We start from the raw sequence: 21,005 nt of genomic DNA, 5'->3' as shown, positions 1-21,005 counted from the left end.
CCCAGGGCCACACAGCTAGTAAGTGTCAAGTGTCTGAGGCCAGATTTGAACTCAGGTCCTCCTGACTCCAGGGCCGGTATTCTATCCAATGCACCACCTAGCTGCCCCTCTTCTTTGTTTTTTAAAGATTTTTATTTTGTGCTTAGTTGTTTGTGTTTAGTTTTTTCTAGTTTTGTTGTTATAGTTGCATATCAGATTTATTGGCCTGTTCCTTTTTTCTTTTGTTGATGAAAGTGTTTAGGAATTAAAATTTCCCCTAAGGATTTTTTGGGGGTTTTATTTTTGTTACTTTCTTTAATTAAATTATTCATTATTTCTCTGGTATGTTCTTTGACTCACCAATTCTCTAAAGTGTTTATTTAGTCTCCATTTTAGTTTGAATACTTTCTTCAAAGGCCTTTTATCAATTTTAAGTTTTATTGTATTTTGGTCATTAAAAGATTGTGTTGTGTTTCTGTTCATTTGTGTTTGTTTATGAGGCTTTTTTTGGGGTCATAGAACATGATTAAGTTTTGCAAAGGGGCCACAGGTAGCTGACATATGTATATTCCTTTCTATTCACATTTAGTATCTGCTAGACATTTATCATATCTAATTTTTAAAGTTCTATTTAGGGCTTTGGAGTATTTCTCATTTTTTCTTTGTCTTTTTCCTTTTTTGAATTTGTTAGATTTCTCTAGGTCTGAAAGGGTCTCTAATTATTATGGTTTTAATGCCCACTTTAACTTTTAAAATTTTCTTAACTTTTTGTAAAGTACTTAGACGTTATTCAACTCATGCATATGCATATACATTATCAATATTATTTTATTGTCCATAATGCCTTTAAGCATAAGGTAGTTTTTGTCTACCTCTTTTAGTCATAACAATTTTTACAGTTGCCTTGTCTGAGATTATAATTGCTACTTCTGCTTTTTTTTAGGTCATCTGAATCTTCATAAATTCTGCTCTAGTCCCTTATTTTTAATGCTATGTGAATCTTTTTTGTTTCAACTGTATTTCTTTTAAACATGCTTTTGGGCTCAAAAATATGGAACACTATTCATTTGCATGTCATTCTTCTGTAGGGGCCATGCTAATTTTTCTGCATCATCACAATTTTCTAATATATGCTGCAAAAGCAAGTACCCATTTTCTTTTTCCTATATTCAAGACTGCACTAATTATCTTCCTCTAGCCCATACTCCCAGAATAGCAGCTTCTGTCTTGCCAGTGTATTCTAAAATGTACAGGGTCAGAGCTGAAGAAAATGAGTCATAGAATCATAGGATTTGTTGCTGGTAGGGAACTTGGAGACCATTTCATCCAACTCTCCTATATTATAGACAAAGATCCTGAGGCACAGAGAGGTTATGTGACTTGTACCGAAGGTTACACAGAGTGCAAGTACAAAGTATTTGTACAGGGCACCAATAACAAAGTATAGAGTAAAACTCAAATCTCCCTTCAAATCCAGTGTGCTTTTCACCATACTTAGAGACTCTCATCTGAGTAAATTATTTGGACAGGAATCATCATTTACCTTACTAATATATCCCTTGATTAGGACTTGATCAAATATTGTAAGTATTTTTTCAATTAGTTCTTGTTTCTTGCAACCTGCAGTGTTGGGTAGGGCTAACATGGGTCAGAAGCAATATGTGGCTTCTTCCTTCTTTTGTTCCTTCTGTGGTGTTTGTATTAGTATACTAGAGGCAATTAGGTAGTAAGGTGAATAGCAATGGACCTGGATTCTGGAAGATCTGAGTTAAGCTTCAGCCTCAGACACTAACCAGATGTGGGACCCTGGACGAATAAATTAACGTCAGTGTATCTCATTTTCTTTTTCTTTCTAAATCATAAAAGTGTTTTATTATTTTCCATTTACATGTAAAGATAGTTTTCAACATTTGTTTTCACAAGATTTTAACTCCAAAGTTTTCTCCCTCTCTCCCTACCCTCCCCCTTCCCCAAGACAGAAAGCAATCTGATATAGGTTATATATGTACAATCACATTAAACACATTTCTGCACTAGTCATGTTGTGAAAGAAGAATCAGAACAAAAGGGGAAAACCTCAAAAAACAACAACAAAAAAAAAAGGAGAAAAAGTATGGTTCAATCTGCATTTACAATCCAGTTCTTTTTTCTTGATGTGGAGAACATTCTCCATCATGAGTTCTTTGGAATTGTCTTGGATCATTGTATTGCTGAGAAGAGCTAAGTCTATCACAATTGATCATCACACAATGTTGCTGTTACTGTGTACAGTGTTCTCCCAGTTCTGCTCACTTCACTCAGTATCAGTCCACTTAAGTATTTCCAGGTTTTTCTGAACTCCTCCTGCTCATTGTTTCTTACAACACAATAGTATTCCATTGCATTCATATACCACAACTTGTTAAGCCATTCCCCAATTGAAGGGCATTTGCTTGATTTCCAATTCTTTGCCACCACAAAGAGAGCTGCTATAAATATATATATTTTTTAAGTGAGGCAATTGGGGTTAAGTGACTTGCCCAGGGTCACACAGCTAGTAAGTGTTAAGTGTCTGAAGCTGGATTTGAACTCAGGTACTCCTGACTCCAGGGCCGGTGCTCTATCCACTGCACCACCTAGCTACCCCTATAAATATTTTTGCCTACCTCATTTTCAACTGTGATGTGGAGACAATGATATCACCTCCTCCCAGGGTGTGTTATGAGGTTAACATGAGAGATTTGTCAAGCTCTTCATACAAACCTGAAAGCACTATATAAATCCTAGATTATTATAATTGTTATTGTTACTGTTATTACTACTACTACTACTACTAGGTAATAACAGGTATACTATTTGGGAATATAGCTTTCTATTCTTCCTGTACTATATTAAACTATTTCTATGCTATAGTATGGCTTTCTCACTAGTTACAGGCTTGGGGCTTTGTCAGTTACATTTCATTTAGTATTTTCACTTTCATTTTTCAATATATGGTTCTTTCCAGCTCTACTTATGGACCAATTGATAAAGAGAAAGTCATCAGCTTGACATTTATCCATAGCCTTTTTCCCTAAAGAACTATGCAAATTACTTCTTTATTGTAAGGATCATGTAGGAGAGCAAAAGTCTAAAGGATCCTGGAGTGTCAGACTTAGAACAGACCTTAAAGATCATATAGATTAGGAGTTTGAAACCATTTTTGCTTTTATGGATCCATGTGGCACCATGGTGAAGCCTATAGACTCCTTCTCAGGAGAATGTTTTTAAATTCATAAAATACAACATAGGATTACAAAGGAAACTGACTATATTGAAAGAAATATTTTTAAAAATAAGATCATTGACCCTAGTTTAAGAACTCCTGATTTAGAACAATGCCCTCATTTTACAAAGGAGGAAATTGAGACCCCAAAGTTAGATATAGGCTCTTCCACTTCTAAATCCTGTCCTCTTCTGACTTGCCTAAAGTCATATGGTTATTAAAAAGCACAGATCAGATTCAAGCCTATTCTCTCTCTCCAAAAGCAACTTTTAGGCTTAAAATAAATTTGTTCTCACCAGAATTCTCCTAGCAGCTGCTCAAACTCTATTGTTTCCATGCCATAGTTGAGCCTTCCTGAGATGGGTACCTTCCAGGATCCATAGGAGCAATGTCCTGGGCTAGGAGGTTGGAATGAAAGAATTGTACATTCCACTTGTATGTAAGACAGTCAATAAAGCAACAAGCATTAATTAAGAGCTTACTACTTCCAAGCTCTGTGCTTAGTGCCAGGGATACAAAGAAAAGCAAAAAACAAAAAACTACCCTTGACCTCAAGACAATATGTAAACAATTATGTACAAACGAGATATATACAGGATAACTTGTGGATGATCTTAGAGTGGAAGGCACTGGCAATAAGAGGGATCTGGAAAACATTTTTGCAAAAGATGGAATTTTAGCTAAGACTTGAAATAAGCCCCCTGGCTTATTTCAAATAAGCCAGGAGTGGAGCATTCCAGGCATGGGGGAAAGCCAGTGAAAACTCCCCCTGTAGGGAGGTAGAATGTATTGTGTCCTGTGTGAGAAATAGCAAGGAAGTCACTGTAGTTGAATTAAGGGGTATTGGAGAAGAATAATGTATGAGGTGATTGGAAAGGTAGGAAGGGACCAGGTTGTCAGGCGCTTTTCTTTTTGTAAGGCAATTGAGGTTAAGTGACTTGCCCAGGGTCACACAGTTAGTGCCAAGTGTCTGAGTCCATATTTGAACTCAGATCCTCTTGAATCCAGGGCCGGTGCTTTATCTACTGTGCCACCTAGCTGCACCCTATGTCAGGGGCTTTTAAAGCCAAATAGACGATTTGTTATTTGATTGTGGGAAGTAATAGGAAGGCATTGGAGCTTATCAAGTAAACGTGGTCATACCTAAAGTGCACTTTCGTAAAATCAATTTGACCCTGAGTGGAGGCGGGTGGATTGGAGTGGGGAGAGGAGAGGCAGTGAGATCAATCAGAAGGTTTTTGCAATAGTCTGGGTGTGAGAAGATGAGGAACTGCACCAGTGTCAGAGGAGAGAACTGGAAGAGACCTGTGAGGCCACTCGTCCAATCTTCACATTTTACCTTGGGGAAAACTTAAGTAACTTGCTAGATTTATGCCTTGGAGTGGAGAATAGGGCGTCAGCTCCTGTTGCTTTGTGACCAGCGGCTGGATTTAGGAGTCTCTGGGCGTAGGCGGAGGGACAAGGAGGTCCAGGTCTAAAATCATGATTCAGGATCCTCTGAACACATCAGCGCCCGGTCTCCTAGCAACTACTGAGACTCAGGACTCACTGAATCCTTCTCTTCCGTGTCTGCGCAGAGCCTGAGCCCCGCTGTTCCCTCGGTCCTCTGTCCACCACTTTCAGCCAATTAGGGAGAGGAGGTGGGGGGGGAGGGAGGTTGGCCGGCCGCCGCGGGGCATGCTGGGTAGTGTCCATAGTTCTTGTTGCTAAGGCTGCAGGCGTGGGGGAAGTAGGGAACGCAGTGTTAGGAGTGTTGTACCAGGGCGCTAAGGGCAAGATGGTTAAGCAAACGATCCAGATCTTCGCGAGGGTGAAGCCCACCAGCCGGAAACAACCTCAAGGGGTACGGGGCTGGGGAGAGGGCATGGAGAGGGTGAAGTGCCCCCCGCCGTGCCAGCCTTTCTAGGGTCATTGGAGGGAAAGAGGGGAACAGGGAGGGGTGTCCGGATGTCAGAGAGCCCCATGAGGTCTCTTCTAGTGCCTCACCCTTCAGACAATCACACTGATAAAGCATGAGTCTCCTGCATATAATGTACAGGCACAAAGCTAGAAAGGACCTTAGGGACTATTTAGTTCAACTCCCTCATTGTATAATAATGATAATTAATAATAATAGTGGTGGAGTGAAAAGAATGATTGATTTGAACCAGAGAGCCTCCGTTCAAATCCTGGCTTGGCCCACCCACTACCTGTGTGACCTCGGACAGGGCAGTTAATTTTCCTGAGTTTTCATTTTCTCATCTGTAAAATACACTTGCTGCATGTATGAACTTGAACAGTTAAGTCAATTTTGCGTCTAAAAAGGTTGGACTAGATGAGATCCAAATTCTCTTCCTGCTCTAACGAAGTTTATGATCCTTATGAACTCAGGATCTTGCCCAAAGTGACCCTAGACAAAGTAGTGGCAAAGAACAAGACCCCAGATCTTCTGACTCAGCCGAGTCCTATCTATACCAGAGGCACACTAAGACAAAAACCGGAGTGGAGGTGGGAGAATAAGGGAGGTAGGTGCAGGAGTGTGTGACAGAGGCAAAATTCAAACTCAGTTCTTCCAGACTCTTAGCCCAGCAATCCCCTGTATCTACACTGCCTCTAAGTATATACATGGATATACAAATGCATAGATGTACATAATTGCATTTCTTTAGTGCTTTAACTTTTGCAAAGTACTTTACAAATATTCCATTCCATCTGCATTTTATAGTTGAAGAAACTGAAGCCGAGGTTAAGTCACTTGACCTGGGTCTGAGGCAAGATTTGAACTCAGATCTTCCTAACTTGAAGTCTAGCATTTTATCCATGGAACCATCTGGCTGCCTCTATTTGTATAAGTATCTAACTACTTATGTACTTACTTGTTGCCATAAAACTGACCTCTGCACTCATTAGACACACATTTTTACACACTTAGGTGAAATAGCTATTTAAATACATGTATAAAGACAAATATGTTTATATGCAATCATGTCTCCAGTTAATCTTTAAGCATATATTAAGTGCCTACCGTGTACTTGTGCTAGACACTAGGAATATAAATACAAAAATGAAAGAGTCCCTGACTTCATGGAGGCTACATTATGTCTGAGGAGACATATATAAGTATGTGCAAAAGATATATAATTAGATACAGAGTGGATAAATTAGATGCAGAGAAGATACAATGTGTTTTGCACATAGTGGCCATTTGGTAAATGCTGCTGACTGAATAGAGACATTGACATATATATATATATATGTATGTATGTATGTATGTATGTATCTATTTGCATATGCCTTAAGTCAACCAAATATAGAGAATATAACATGTATGCAGATAATGTAGCTCTTACTTCCTTCAATACTCAACTAATGCACCACCTTCTGTGTGAAGTCTTTCTTGATTACCTCAACTACAAATGCCTTCTCTCCTTAAACTATGTTGTTTATTATCTTGTATATTTATATATCTCCCCCAATAGAATGTAAGCTGCTTGGGACTGGGAATTTTTCCATTCCTTCCCCCCCCTTCCCCCCCCCCCCGCCCGAGTTGTTCCAATTGAACAAATGGAAACATTTACTCCAAACATAGGATCATTTTTTTTGTATTAAGAATGGATTCTAGAGTTGTTATTGACCAATTTATCATTTTGTTGATAAGTCATATCAGTGGCTTAGAAGATATACTCTCTTATGTCTAAGTAAGACATAAAAACTTGAGCATTCCTGGAAAATTACAGGGCAGATAGAACCTGGGGGGAACCACATAGATTTGAAGGTGGAAGGGATCTTAGATGTCATCTAATTTGGCCCTTCATTTTTGAGGAACCTGAGGCCCAGAGAAGTGAAGGGACTTGCTCCCCAGTCATACAGCAAATGAATACCCTAGCTAGTATTTGAACCCAGACCCTCTGACTTCTGCTCTACTCTATCTTCCTGCATTTGTCTCTGCCTTTGTCTCTTTTTTTGGTACACATACTTCCAGTTGGTTAAAAACAAATGAGTCATGGGGCATCTAGGTAGCGCAGTGGATAGAGCACTGGCCCTGGATTCAGGAGGATCTGAGTTCAAATTTGGCCTCAGACACTGGACACTTACTAGCTGTGTGACCCTGGGCAAGTCACTTAACCCCAATTGCCTCACCAAAAACAACAACAACAAAACAACAACAAAACCAAATGAGTCAGGAGTGAAGCTAAGAGTAGAAGCTCATTTCAGTTTCTTGGGCCAAAATACTACCATAAATTCTACACAGAAAATTATTAACAACTGAAGGAAGGAGTTTGGACCAGAAAAGGGAAGTTTTAGTGGGAGGTGTTTTTAGCATTGGATAGGGTGATAGACATGGATTTAATATTGAACACTCTGTCACATCTCAATGCTTCATTTTCCCCTTCTATGAAGTGATGTTCTATATCTTTTTACCTGGTTCATTACTTTGGTGAAATTATTTGCACTATTCATAAATGTCACTTTTAACCATAGTTATTTCCAAGGTGAGGGAAAGGGAATAGATCTTGAAATAATTTTCAAATCTTTTACTGAGCATTTTTAATTTTCATCTACAAAGTTAAATTCTAATACTTTTCCAAGGTGTGAAGGTGACCCTGGGTTCATGAAGACTATGTTAGTGGAACTGAAGCTCAGGCAGATTCTTCCAAGTCAGAAAGTCTTTGAGCATGATCTCTGAAACAGACTGTCTGCTGACTCTGAACCAATGTAGCTAAGTACAGAAAAGCTCATCATTAATATTGGCTAGCCACGTGGAGATGGGTGCCATTTGGTCATGGCAACCCATACACTTTTCACTAGGCATTTTACCAGTACGCTCATATGTATTAAATATTAGCATTTCATATGTTGTATTTATTCAACTTTAGATTCTCACTGTGTTGGAAATGCCAACATTTTGTATACTTAGATACTGTGGGTAATAGGAGAATTTCCTCTCAGAGATCCCATATTTTAAGACTACATCCTCTTGCCAACAGAAGGACAGCTCTTGCAGTAGGGGTTCAGAGAATCAGTTGGGGCTGTGGCATCTTTCTAATTCCATCGGGCTTGACTGGTAAATGTTTTTCATTCTTTGTAAAAGGGTAACAAAACTTAAAACCTTCTTTGCTTTTAATTTTAAGAAATTAACACCTCATTGTTTCTGTTTCATTCCCCTTAGCATTCTGTAATTTCATCCTCCTCCTAGTCCTTCTCACACTCTCACACTTATCAGCCATCTGGTTGGGATTACTATGAATTTGTGTGTGTGTGTGTGTGTGTGTGTGTGTGTGTGGTGGGATGGTGGTGTGTGGACACATGTATATATGTCTATATTTGATGTGTACAGATGAATACACATACAAATAAACATGCATACATACATGTATTGTGTGTATGCCTACATGTATGTATATGTTAAAATATACATATATACCCAAATACCCTAAACATGGGGTCAAGAAGAACTGATATCAAATCCAGCCTCAGATACTCACTAGCTGTATGATTCTAGGCAAGTCATATAACCTCTCCTAGTCTCAGTTTCCTCTTCTGTTAAATGGGGATAATAATAACACCTATCTCAGAAAGTGGTTGTATCAAAAGAGATAATGTACTTTGCAAACCATATTTATCCATATTGTTGCAGATGTATATATATATATATGCACATGCACATATAGATATGTAGGTATATACATACACATGTGTATATACAAATATGCACATATATGTATATTTATATAGATATATCCATACTTTATTTTTGTAGAGGTGTCGAACATAGCTCATAACACTTCCAAGTGGGCCTGAACCAAATTAAAATGTAATTTGGAAATATTTAACAATAAAAATATAATTAAACAGATAATAATATATTTAAAATTAAGTCAGTATGAGGCCTATGGGGATCCTTATGCATGAACTTACGGTCCCCATTTCTATTTTGAGCTTGACACCATTGGTATAGTGGATTGAGCAGTGATCTTGGAATGAGTGGGATGTGAGTTAGAATTCTTCCCCTCTTAATCACTAGAGTTGAGACCCTGGACAAGTCATGTTACCTCTGTTAGTCTTAATTTCTTCATTTGCAAAATATGGATAATAATAGCTCTGACCTCACAGTGATATAAGGATCAAATGAGATGATATGATGCTTTGCAAAGCTCTGTATTAGTGTGAACTTTTTCTATTATTATTATTATAGCAAGAATGATTAAGGACTTCTCTCCTCCTACACCACCACCTCTCTTGTGTCTCAGATGCTATAAAATAAATAATGCAAGAACAACCCAGTGATTTAGTAAACATTTACTAGGTGTACTTTGGGCACATTGCACTTAGTGAAGAAGCTTGAGGTGGAAGAGAACATTTCAATAAGACATCTTTATCTTTATGGAACTTAGAGTCTGGTAGGAGAATGTGACTCACAGGTGTCTATTATAAACAACATTACATGATATTTGTATTCAAGAGAAGCAAGATGTGTTATATGAGGTTTGAAAGGGAAGGTCATTACCAACCTAGGCATCAAGGAAGGCAGGTTAGATTAACTTAGGGTTCAAAGGAAAGTGAGGAATTCAGCAGATGGATAATGGGAAGGAAGATAGGGCAAAGCAGAGAAACAATAAAGACCAAAGTTTATTACAGTTTATACATGTTTGAGTGCTCTTTGGCAAGTTAATAATGAGATTACCCTACATTTGTATAGTATTTTATATATTTCAGAGGTTTCACATCTATTATTTAATTTGATCTTTAGGGTAAATGATAAATATTCACTACTTTGAATATATGAAAGACATATATTATAAAGAAAAATGACCATGTTTAAAATGCTTGTTTAAGTTATTTCATTTGATCCTCATTATAGCTGGTAAGGAAGGTAGTATTATTATCTGCTTTTTACTTTAAACCAGTTAAGTTGTTGTTTTTTAAAGAATATTTATTTTTTGAAAGTTGTTCCAAAAATGGCTTGGTTAAAGTAGTTTAGAAGATCAAATATTCATGCCAGAATTGTCTTTCAATCATCTGGTGAATATAGCAATTTAAGTCCTTAATGCCTCAGTGCTATCCAAAATATATTCTTAATTACGCACCAATTCTCAGTCCGGTGTGTTTCATGTTTCATGAATTTCTAACTTCTTTCATTCACCTGCCTCAGCCACTGTACATTTTACATGGAGTACCCTATTAATTTTTTAAAAAATGTCTCCTGAGAAAACATAGCCAGACAGCTTTGAACCTTGTGCCAGTTCTTTCTGCAAAGAATTTTTATCTTACAGGGTGAGTTTTCTCCGTGAAAGCTAAACACTTTTAATGAGAAATTTCAATAAAAATCTTCTTTGAAAAATCAGCTGGGCTACCTGAGGATTTAGCTATGCTTCACTTATGCATACTCTAGATATGTCCTTCTTTGCCCTTAATAAAGAATTCAAAAATCCGATTTACCAAAAGAAACTTAAGCCATTGCCTTCAGGAAGTCTTACTTATGGCTGGAAGGAAGGAAACTGTTTTGCTAGGTAGCTCCTACTCGATTTCCTTGGCCCATGGAGAGGAACATTGGGGTAAATAATTAAAACTATCAATCTAGCATCTTAACATAGAGTGTTGAGACTTAGAAGAGTCCTTAAAGATTATCTTGTCTATCTCCTTCATTTTTCAGAGAAGGAAACAAACTCATAGTAGAAAAGTGATTTGACAAATAACATTATTACTTTGTGTTAGAGTGGAAATGAGAACCCTAAAGAGGATTTTAGAGACACAAATGAAAGCCAACTTCTGTGACCATAATTTTTCTTAAAGAATACCTAAAGAAGGTATAGATTCTGTGAAATACACCATTGAAATTATATTATTTTGAATTACTGACACAGAGTATTGCCTAAGTGACAGTTTAGCTACAGGGTGACATGAGTTTTCTGAAAAGAAAGACATTCAGATTTGCCCTTTGGAATGTCCTGTAGAAGTTTTGATAGATCACTAATTCTAATTCTCTGATTAGAGTGTGAGTGTTTAGGTAAATAATTTTGTTGGTCTGTTTCAGTTTACCTGTAAAATGTGAAAAAAAATATCTCCTATAGATTTGAAAGGAAGTATTATAATGTTTAATGAGTTATTGTCAATAAATCCTTTTTGATTTCCTTAGAAGAAATGTACTTTATATATTAGACATTTTTTCTCCACTTCATATATATGAAATAGAAACCACTATACTTACAAAAAAGCAAAGAACTTGTTACCATCTCAATTTTTCTACTTTTTAACTAGTTAGAATTTCTTCTGACTTGACTGTAGAATGTTTAAGAAATGCTTTGGTTGTTTTAATATTGAGTGGAATGCAATCATAATGATACATTTTACAAGTGTCAATACTGATATATTGGGGCATAGGGTCCAATTATATTTCTTCTCAAATCTCTCACTTAATTCCTCTATATTTCTCATCTGTATTTCCTTTCAAATTTTATCTCTGTCTGCTAAAGTCAGCCTGTCCACCTACTCTGCCTGGGTTTTGTATTGTTCAGGGATTGTGCCTCCAGGACTATGTATGTTCAGAATAGTCACATCCAGAGTTGTAGGTTAGGGGATAGACTGCTGGATTTTCAGTCAAGAAGACCTGAATTCAAACCCTGCCCCAGACACTTAGCTGTGTGGCATCAGACAAGTTCTTTAACCTTTGTAACTCTCAGTTTCCTCAACTGTAAAATAGGAATAATAATGATCCCATTTCACTGGGTTATTGTGAGTACTGTTGAAAGTTATGTTGACTTAGCAACCCATTTTTCCCAGCCCTACTTATCAACCAGTGTTAGGTGAGGTTCTGGTGGGGAAGGAGACATCAAATCTGCAGCTTTTTATATCACTGGCTTTTTGTTACATACCCCTACCTGCAAACTGTCATGTTCTTGTTACCTTGGAGAAGAACTGAGATGCAATGGCCCAGCCTCTTTTGCTGAGGTGGACCTATCTGAATTGTCTTAAAGTTGTCCCGACCTTGAAGCTATTGCTGATCTTTAGTGATCAACCTTGACATACTTAAAATCCTCTTAATTTTCTTTGTCTTGAGTTTTGCTGTTAGGATAAAAAACCAAATGAAGAATTTTCCTTTCAACATTATGAAGATATCATTGTTAGAGTTTTAGTAATCTTACAGTACTATATAAATGCTATTATCATTATCATTATTGTTATTACTTATTGGAGATTACAGAACACTTATTGGAGCCCACATACTTGTCATGGGAAGGAGAATTATATAAATAATACTTCTTTTTGGTTCTAGTCTTTGAAAAAAAATGATCCCATTAAAAATGCATGCCTCAATGCTGTGTCTATATACTATAAGCTGTCTTTGTATGATTTGCTATGTCTTCTTAAAATTATTTTTGTGTTTGCAGATTTATTCTATAGATGAAGATGAAAAATCAGTAGCTGCATTGGAAATTATCTTACCACGTGATTTAGCAGAAGGATTTGTGAATAATAAACGAGAAAGCTACAAATTTAAGTAGGTTCAAATTTTTCCTTCTTGTACTTTTAATTGTTTTCTTCTAGTCTATTATTATATTCTGTTCTATGTTATGCTAACCTATGCTATACTGTGCTATATTTTGAACTTCAGCTATTCCCTGATTTTCCAAAGACTATTGATCTCATAAAAAATATGATACCACATGTAAAATGAGCCCCCAAACTTTATACTTAGGATGCTCTTACTACTTGTGAAATTACTTTAATTCTTAACTGGAATCTAATTCTTTTAAAGTAATGGGATTAAGAATATATTCTCAAGTATATAAGAAAAAGGATACTGAGAGACTAGGATTACATTTGGATTTTTTTATCTCTACTGTTCGTGCTTGCTTCTTTTTGAATGAGTGGAGAGTTTTCTTTCCCTCCATGAGTTCATGAATATCTGGATGTTTATGGGGAGGTATGATAGGGATATTAACTAGATGTTCATTGGCTAAGGGTTAGGTTCTTTGCCTGATTCAGTACATGATATAAGGTCTTTGTAATGTATAGGTAGTAACAAGTATCAATTCCAACATTCAATTCAATAAATTTCAATGTGACAAGCATTTATTAAGTGCCTGCTCTGTGCTAGGCACTGGGCTTGGGGATGTCAGTTCAGAGACAAAACAAATAAGAGTTTTTGACTTTAAGACATTTACTTTCTACTGGAGAAATATAGCCTTTAAACAGATAATTAAAATATATCATAAGTAATTAATTTACAATCTTAAAACTAGAATACCCTCTTAAAGTGCTCTGTACATAATAAATGTCCAGTAAATGTAGCTGGCTTCAATTTATTCTTGTCTTAATCCAAAGTGGTAGTTTGGATAGCTTGTGGCCTTTCTATCGATAACGTTTTACAATATATTCCTTTGAGATATGAGCTATTTGTAGTTTTGAACTTCTACTATTATGTAACATCTAACACATTTTAAATAATCATCTCTGTGTTATTAATCCATCCTCTTATGTTCCCTTTTTATTCCTTAGAGCATAGCACACTTCTAGAACTAACCTGGAGAGAAAATTCACCTTCTATATTACTCTTAGATTTTCTGCTTTAAGTGGGATTGTGCCCAGTTCAAACTTGGTGGTTGACCCAAAAAACCATGGAGACCCAACGTTCCTAAGCAACCCTGAAATCTGTTTGGGAAACTGTTACAGTTTTCTAGTAGACTCATGTTTAGTAGAAGCTTTCTAGCATATAAAAATCTGGTATGCCTAAATCTTCTTCCTCATCACGTCCCCAGGAAAGACTTAAGTTCTCATGCAAATCACTGGTATAATGGACTTGCCCAATGAACTATTTTTCTGTGCTTTCTCTTCCTGATAGAAACTTCCTAAGGTTTTCTTTTCTAGGTTTGCATTAGTCTGCTCTGGTTTGTGGGTCAAGAATCAAGGTCATTCTCTTCAAAGGACTAGCTGTTGATTAAAAAAAACATTGCTGAAAAATTGGTTGATGTTAGGATCTGATAACTAATGGCTGAAAATTAATTAAATCAATTTTTAACCCAAATTTAATAATCACAAGTTTTATAATTGCCTTCTTACAGGTCAGAACCCAGGCATTCTGTTCTGTTTATATCTTGTTTTTAGATTTTATTCATGTATTATCTAGATTTGAATTTGATGTCAACTGCAGACACTGTTCCTCTTAAGAGCAGACGCACACACAGAGGGTTTTTTTCCTCCAAAGCTACTACATTTGTTCAGAGAGATTTATTGTGCAAATCTTGTCAAAGCAATACTGTTTACCAAGTATTTGTATACAACAGCACAGTGTAGTTAAGACTACAGGGCCAACATTGTATTCTGTTAGGTAAGCTTGGAAGCTTGGTGATGTAAATGTGGGGTAATTGCAAAAGAGAAAAACAAGATTTATCAATTAAGCACTGTTCTAAAATCCTATTTCATCATGGTTATTTTATAAATTGCAGGTTTCAGAGGATTTTTGATCAGGAGTCAAAACAAGATGCCATTTTTGACATAATTGCCAAACCTGTTGCTGAAAGGTAGGATTCCCAATAATTGGGACAGTGGGATATTTATATTTACTCTTGTCTCTTCAGTCCTCAGAAAGGGGCAGGTAGGTGACACAGTGGATGGAGCACTGGCCCTGAAGTTGGGAGGACTTGAGTTCAAATGTCACCTCAGATACTAGTTGTGTGACCCTGGGCAATTACCTTAAACATCTGGTGCCATCTCCAATTGTCCTGATATGTATCATGCCACTGGACCCAGATGACTCTGGAGGAGAGAATGAGATTGTTGACTTTGTTCAGCCCTCCCTCACTTAAATCCAATTCAGTGCAAGTCATGACATCACTTCCATGTCATAGTCCTCTGAAAATGAAGGAGAAACAAAAACAACAATCTTCAGAAAACTGTGGAAATGTGTTGAGATATCTCAATTATATAAACAAAGGAAATTCCAAAATAAATATGAGGTGACCAAATAATGACCTTCAAATAGATGAAGTCTTATTATTTAGTATACGAATTCTCAAACCTTTTGGTCTCAGGACCCCTTTTCATTCTTAAAAAATTATTTAGGACCCCAAAGAGCTTTTAATTGTGGGTATTATTTCTATACTTACTACATTACAAGGTGAAATGTTCTAGTAGTATTCTCAAAATAATTTTGACCTCACAGATTCCCTGAAAAGTGCTCGGGGAGGGGCAGCTAGGTGGTGCAGTGGATAGAGCACAGGCCTTGGAGTCAGGAGTATCTGAGTTCAAATTCGTTCTCAGACACTTAACACTTATTAGCTGTGTGACCCTGGGCAAGTCACTTAACTCCAACTGTCTCACCAAAACAAAACAAAACAAACAAATAAGAAAAGTGCTTGGGGACTCCTATTTGTCCCTATTCCACACTTAGAGATTTGCTTCTCTAGAATATGATAACTAGCATGTCTCTAGCTCGATAAAGGAAATGACTGTTTCTTCTCATCTTGTTCAGTGGTAGTAAAAACATATGTAGTTTTTATCTTCCATGCCCTGCACCAGGTTGTACTGAGCTCACTCATTGCCCTTGTTGCCTCTGACTCTCTAATCCCATGTTAAAAATTTTAAATTAAAAAAATACAAATAATATTATATATCACTTTAATTAATCAAACTGGCTTGGCAACTATTTACATTTAAATAAATTAATTCAACGGCCCCAAAATGTCATAATGTTTCTGTTCCTCATTCTGTCTTCATTGGTTTTCTTTGTTTACTTCCAGTTATTTTTCCTTTTATGTGGTCACAGTCTGTAGTCTGTTCTAGTTCTGTTCCTTTTGCTTTGCATTATTTCATAAAGTTGCTTCCAGATTTCTTTATGTGCCTCATACTTGTCCATCATAATTACGTTATAGTATTCCATTACATCAGTGTACCACAATGTATTTAACCATTCCCCTATTGTTGGACATTTAGTCTGCCTTTTCCCTCCCAGATTTAGAACTTGCCCTATTCCAGCTGCAACTAGAGTATCTTTCTTCTTTGCATTTTTCCCCAGTCTCTTCACATTTGTATTCCCAGTGGTGTACATCCATGAAGTTTTACAATATATCTTTTCAATTATTGAGGATGTCTACTGGACAGTAAAGTATGAACTAAGATACATCTCTGAAGTTGAACCATGACCTTAATATTGTCAAGAGTGAGGTATAAAACAGGGCACAACATTTTGAAGGGGTTTGGGGTAGCAAATGACTATACCTATAAATTTATGTGCCAGATTGTGGTCATTGATGGAGTGGTTTCAATTTTCAGTTGACTGTGGCAAAAGCCACCATTCTCTAAATGGGTTTAAAATGTTTAGGTAAATACAGAAGGACGTTTTGTTTAATGAACAAGTAAATTATCACTAATGGATCTAAGTTTCTGCTTCATTTAAAAGTTCCATTACTTGAAGGAAAATTCACATGACAGCCTTTTAATGGTTTTCAGCTGTGATGCTTAGAGCATCTTTTTCAGGTCAAGGAAAACTCTCATTATGGTTATTTATGATGGAATATAGCCTTCTCTAATTCTCCTAACTAAAAGTAATCTTTCCTTCCTCCTATCTCTCAGAGAACTTTGCTAGTACCTCTCCTATATGTTTATATTCGGTTCCATTCTAGGACTTGAGGAACAAAAACAGTTCAGCATTTCATAAATATAACAATTTTTACTATCAAAAACTCTATAGTCAACTTCCCAGTGTTTCAGATTTACCACCTCAGTGTCATTTTCAGTCTTTGACCACCCCCTCCTTTTTTCCATATTATTGCTAAGTCCTTTCAATTCTGACTTGATATGGCTAAATGGTTTATTGATAATGTACAAACCATTGGTGTTTCATATACATATACATATACACATATACATACACACATACACATGCCTATACATATAGCAAGGATACACATGCTGATGAGTTTCACTTGGCACTGATTTATCCTCTATCCTGGTGTCTGAAGCAAAACAGCACAGGAGAAAGTTCTAGGGGAAACAGTCCTGGCCTAGAAATTTGCAGTGTAGTTCTGGGTGGCAACAGGTATTGACAGTAGCAACAGCGTTTTATACTCAGGAGGGCAAAGGAAGTTAGAGTAATTTTCAGATGTACCAATCCAAGGTAAGTAGACCCCATGCCCTAATCTCTCTTGAATTCTAAGTCCTTATTAATTACCAGCTGTCTGCTGGACATCACCTAGATATCCTATAGAAATATGAAACTCAGCATGTTCAAAATGGAATTCATTGTATTTCCTAAGTAAAAATAAAAACAATCCTTCTATATACTTACCCATTTCTGTTGAAATCCTTCCCAGAATCTCAAGAATGGAGTTATTCTTTACTCTTCCCTTTCCCTCAGTCCCCATATCCAAAGAGTTGACAAGTTTTATTGATCCATGCCCAGATTGCCTTCATTAATTCTTTCCTGATGTTATTGAGACTCTCTATCTGTCTCTCTCCCTCTCCCTCTCCCTCTCCCTCTCCCTCTCCCTCTCCCTCTCCCTCTCCCTCTCCCTCTCCCTCTCCCTCTCCCTCTCCCTCTCCCTCTCCCTCTCACTCTCACTCTCCCTCTCCCTCTCCCTCTCCCTCTCCCTCTTCCTCTCTCTCTCTCCTCCTTTTCCCCTCCCTCCCTCCCTCTATGTTTCTCTCTCTGAAATATCTCATTGTATTACTTTGCAGCCACTTCAAATTTCTTCACTTCCTACATGATATATACTCAGTAGAATGTAAGTTAATATTAGACAAGGATTACTTTGTTTTTGTTTTTTATTTTGTATCCCTATCACCCAGCACATAATAGGTGATTAATAAATGTTTCTTCAATTGAATTCACTAAGCTTTAGTATACTTGTCAAGCATGTGTATGAAGATTGGGATTGGTAGAATTCCTTTGGTTTCATACATTCATTAGTCTTTTTCACTGTTTTTTTTTTTTTTTACTATCTGTCTTTCCTCTTTTCCTCAATCAATTCATAGCCCACCAGATTTTTTCACCTTTTATCATCTATGCCAATTTGATGGATATGAGATGATAACTCAGTTGTTTTACTTAGCATTTCCACCTTATTATCAATTTTCATCACTTTGGAGGATAGTTTTAATCATTTCTGCTTTTTTTGTAAATTGCCCATATCCTTTGACCAATAATCCGTTGTCCTGTAAAAGAGATCTAGATGTTATTTGTATTTGTTATTGTTTTTGTTAGTAGTAGTAGTAGTAGTAACAGCAATTATTACTATATTTGACCTTTGTATACCTGAAACTGCTAAGCCCTGGGAATACAACTGCATAGAAAAGGAAAGACAGTTCCTACCCTTCAAGGTTTCTGTCCCATTACATTCTTTTTGTTTTGTTTTTTGTTTGTATTTTTGACAGGGCAATGAGGGTCACACAGCTAGTAAATGTCAAGTGTCTGAGGTCATATTTGAACTCAGGTCCTTCTGACTCCAGAGCCGGTGCTTTGTCCACTGTGCCACCTAACTTCCCCCTGCCCATTACATTCTTTTTTTTTTAATGGGGCAATGAGGGTTAAGTGACTTGCCCAAGGTCACACAGCTAGTTAAGTTTCAAGTGTCTGAGGCCAGATTTGAACACAGGTCCTGAATCCAAGGCCAGTGCTTTATCCACTGCACCACCTAGCTGCCCTCCCCCATTACATTCTAATGGAGAAGACATCACATAAAAGGAAACTGAAAAGGATGTGGGGTTGGTTGGGATGGACAGAAGATAAGGCCATGAAGTGACACAACAGAGTACATCCAGAGTCAGCAGTGGAAAGTGGAGAGTAATGAAGACAAGACTGGTTTGGGTCCTTTGTTTTATATGGAGGTTCTGAGATAAATTGACTAATCAGGGGAAGGGACCACATTGAGTGGTTTATACTTCCAGTGTGAAAAAGCCAGGGGTGGAGTAAACTTCCAAGTTGAGGGTGCTGCAGGGGCAGGGTGAACTTCTACAATGAAAAGGCTGCTTTGGTATGGTGGAGAAAGTGCAAAGAGTTATGAGAGTGGAACCCAGAAATGAATGGGGTCCAGGGAAGGCTTTGTGGATGAAGTAACATTTGAACTAGGTCTGATGAATGGAATGGAAACAGCATAGTCTAGTTTGGTCAGATCATAAGGGGTGCAAAAATAAGTCATGTGAGATGAGACCAGGTTGATAAAAATAGGAGCCGAACTATAGAACTCTAACCACTAAGCTAAGGTTCGGTGTCTGTTTGATCAGAAATGTGATACCTTTGAATGCTTTTGAATAGAGTGTTGGCAGGATTAAAACTGCATTAGGAAGATTAATAAAGCATAGAATAGATAGGGATAGATTATATATAGAGGGAGACTGGTTAGAAAGCTGTTGCATGCATCAGTGTAGTCTAGAGCTAATGAAATGTGAAAACAGGGTGGTGGCAGTGCAAATACCTTAAAACCAAAATTAATTTATAATTGGTAAAATTTCAGGCAGTATGACAAATTGGAGAAATTCAAGTACTGTAGGGAGATATTTTGGTGTAGCAGCTTTCCTTTTGCCTATTAAATCAAATTCCACTGATGGCCGATCATCTGTTCTGTGCAAAACCAAAAACTGTACTTCCTCTAAATATAGGAAATAACAATTAGCAAAGTTATTTTTTATTCTTGAGTTCACACCAGATTCAAAAATGGTAAATTTAAATTGTTTAAATTGAATTTTATGGTGAAATAAGAGATGTTGACTGAATTCTCTATTTCACCCTGGTGTGAAATGTAAAACCTGTAATATTGAAATATATTATGTAACACAATTTCATCTGTACATGATCATTAATTGTCTGTAGTCAAGAGAGAAACTGGTAGAGTATAAAATTGATGTGTAGACAGAAAAATAATTGTCTGCTATTTTTACATATTATATATGTATTTTATTTTCTTGATTCATAAAATTATTTCCTCTGATAATTTGATAACCCTATTACTCCAACAAAGATAAGGCAAGATAGCTTGTCCATCCACAGATGATTGTGACTACAATGATGATGACTTTTGTTTTGTTTTTCAAGGAAAATCACTATAAAATCCAAATTAGACTAATGTACTAGTGATTTTCTTAAAGTGAAATAACATGAAAATTTGATCAATTCTTTTAGAAAAGAAGTCAATTTGATCAGTTCTTTTAGAAAAGAAGTCATTTGGAGAATAAAAATTTTAGGAACTGTCAAAATAAGATATATAGAAGAAATTGTTTGAAAGATCTTTTTGGTATTCACCTTGTTGTATTGCTAAATACAAATTCTAGAGTGAAAGAGATGTCTGTGGATTGTTGGAAGGTTGGTCACTTAGCCTTGTATTTCCCAAATTCTTGACTTTTTAGCATACTAGTATACTTGTAGAAACATACTTTTGGGCTTCTTTCCACCTGATCACCCACGTAGCCATTTATTTGTCTCTTCTACCCACAACCACATCTACCCCCGCCCCCCCCACACACACCAGTCATCCTTCCTCCATTTTCCTTCCACCATGGTTACTGCCACGTCTGTCCCCAAACCCAGGTCAAAATTGACAAAGACCAGTGAGGAAACACCTGGACATCAGATTACAATAGAATTTCTTTGTGATATGCCATTGACCAGTTACACTGATTGGGAAAAAGTAACTGATCAATTTTCTGGCATTAAAGCATATCTCGCAGCTCTTCTAGTATTTTTGTTATTAATATCTAAATTGTTCCCTTATTCTGACAGATTACTTGTTCCTGGTTGTTTTAATTAGGATGGTATTTTTTTAAACTTGTATTTGTGATACTTTATTTCGATAAGTCTATTAACAGAATC

General features: G+C 36.7%; 1 protein-coding gene and 1 pseudogene across 1 annotated transcript in view; one reads left to right on the top strand and one right to left on the bottom strand.

The window, feature by feature from the left end:
- Positions 1-1,024: 1,024 nt before the first annotated feature.
- On the bottom strand, positions 1,025-1,124 carry LOC122727039 (annotated as a pseudogene).
- Positions 1,125-4,943: 3,819 nt separating this feature from the next.
- Positions 4,944-21,005, top strand: part of KIF6 (kinesin family member 6) — a 511,996-nt gene continuing 495,934 nt past the window's right edge. Inside the window, exons 1-3 of the mRNA XM_044004953.1 lie at positions 4,944-5,066; positions 12,592-12,701; positions 14,650-14,724. Of these exons, the coding sequence (XP_043860888.1) occupies positions 5,001-5,066; positions 12,592-12,701; positions 14,650-14,724 (251 nt within the window). The 5' untranslated portion in view covers positions 4,944-5,000. The remainder of the gene's footprint in view (positions 5,067-12,591; positions 12,702-14,649; positions 14,725-21,005) is intronic.

This window comes from Dromiciops gliroides, chromosome 4, assembly GCF_019393635.1.
Source record: "Dromiciops gliroides isolate mDroGli1 chromosome 4, mDroGli1.pri, whole genome shotgun sequence".
NCBI lineage: Eukaryota > Metazoa > Chordata > Mammalia > Microbiotheria > Microbiotheriidae > Dromiciops > Dromiciops gliroides.
The sequence above is the reverse complement of the archived record's forward strand: the minus strand, read 5'-3'. Positions and strand labels throughout refer to the sequence as shown.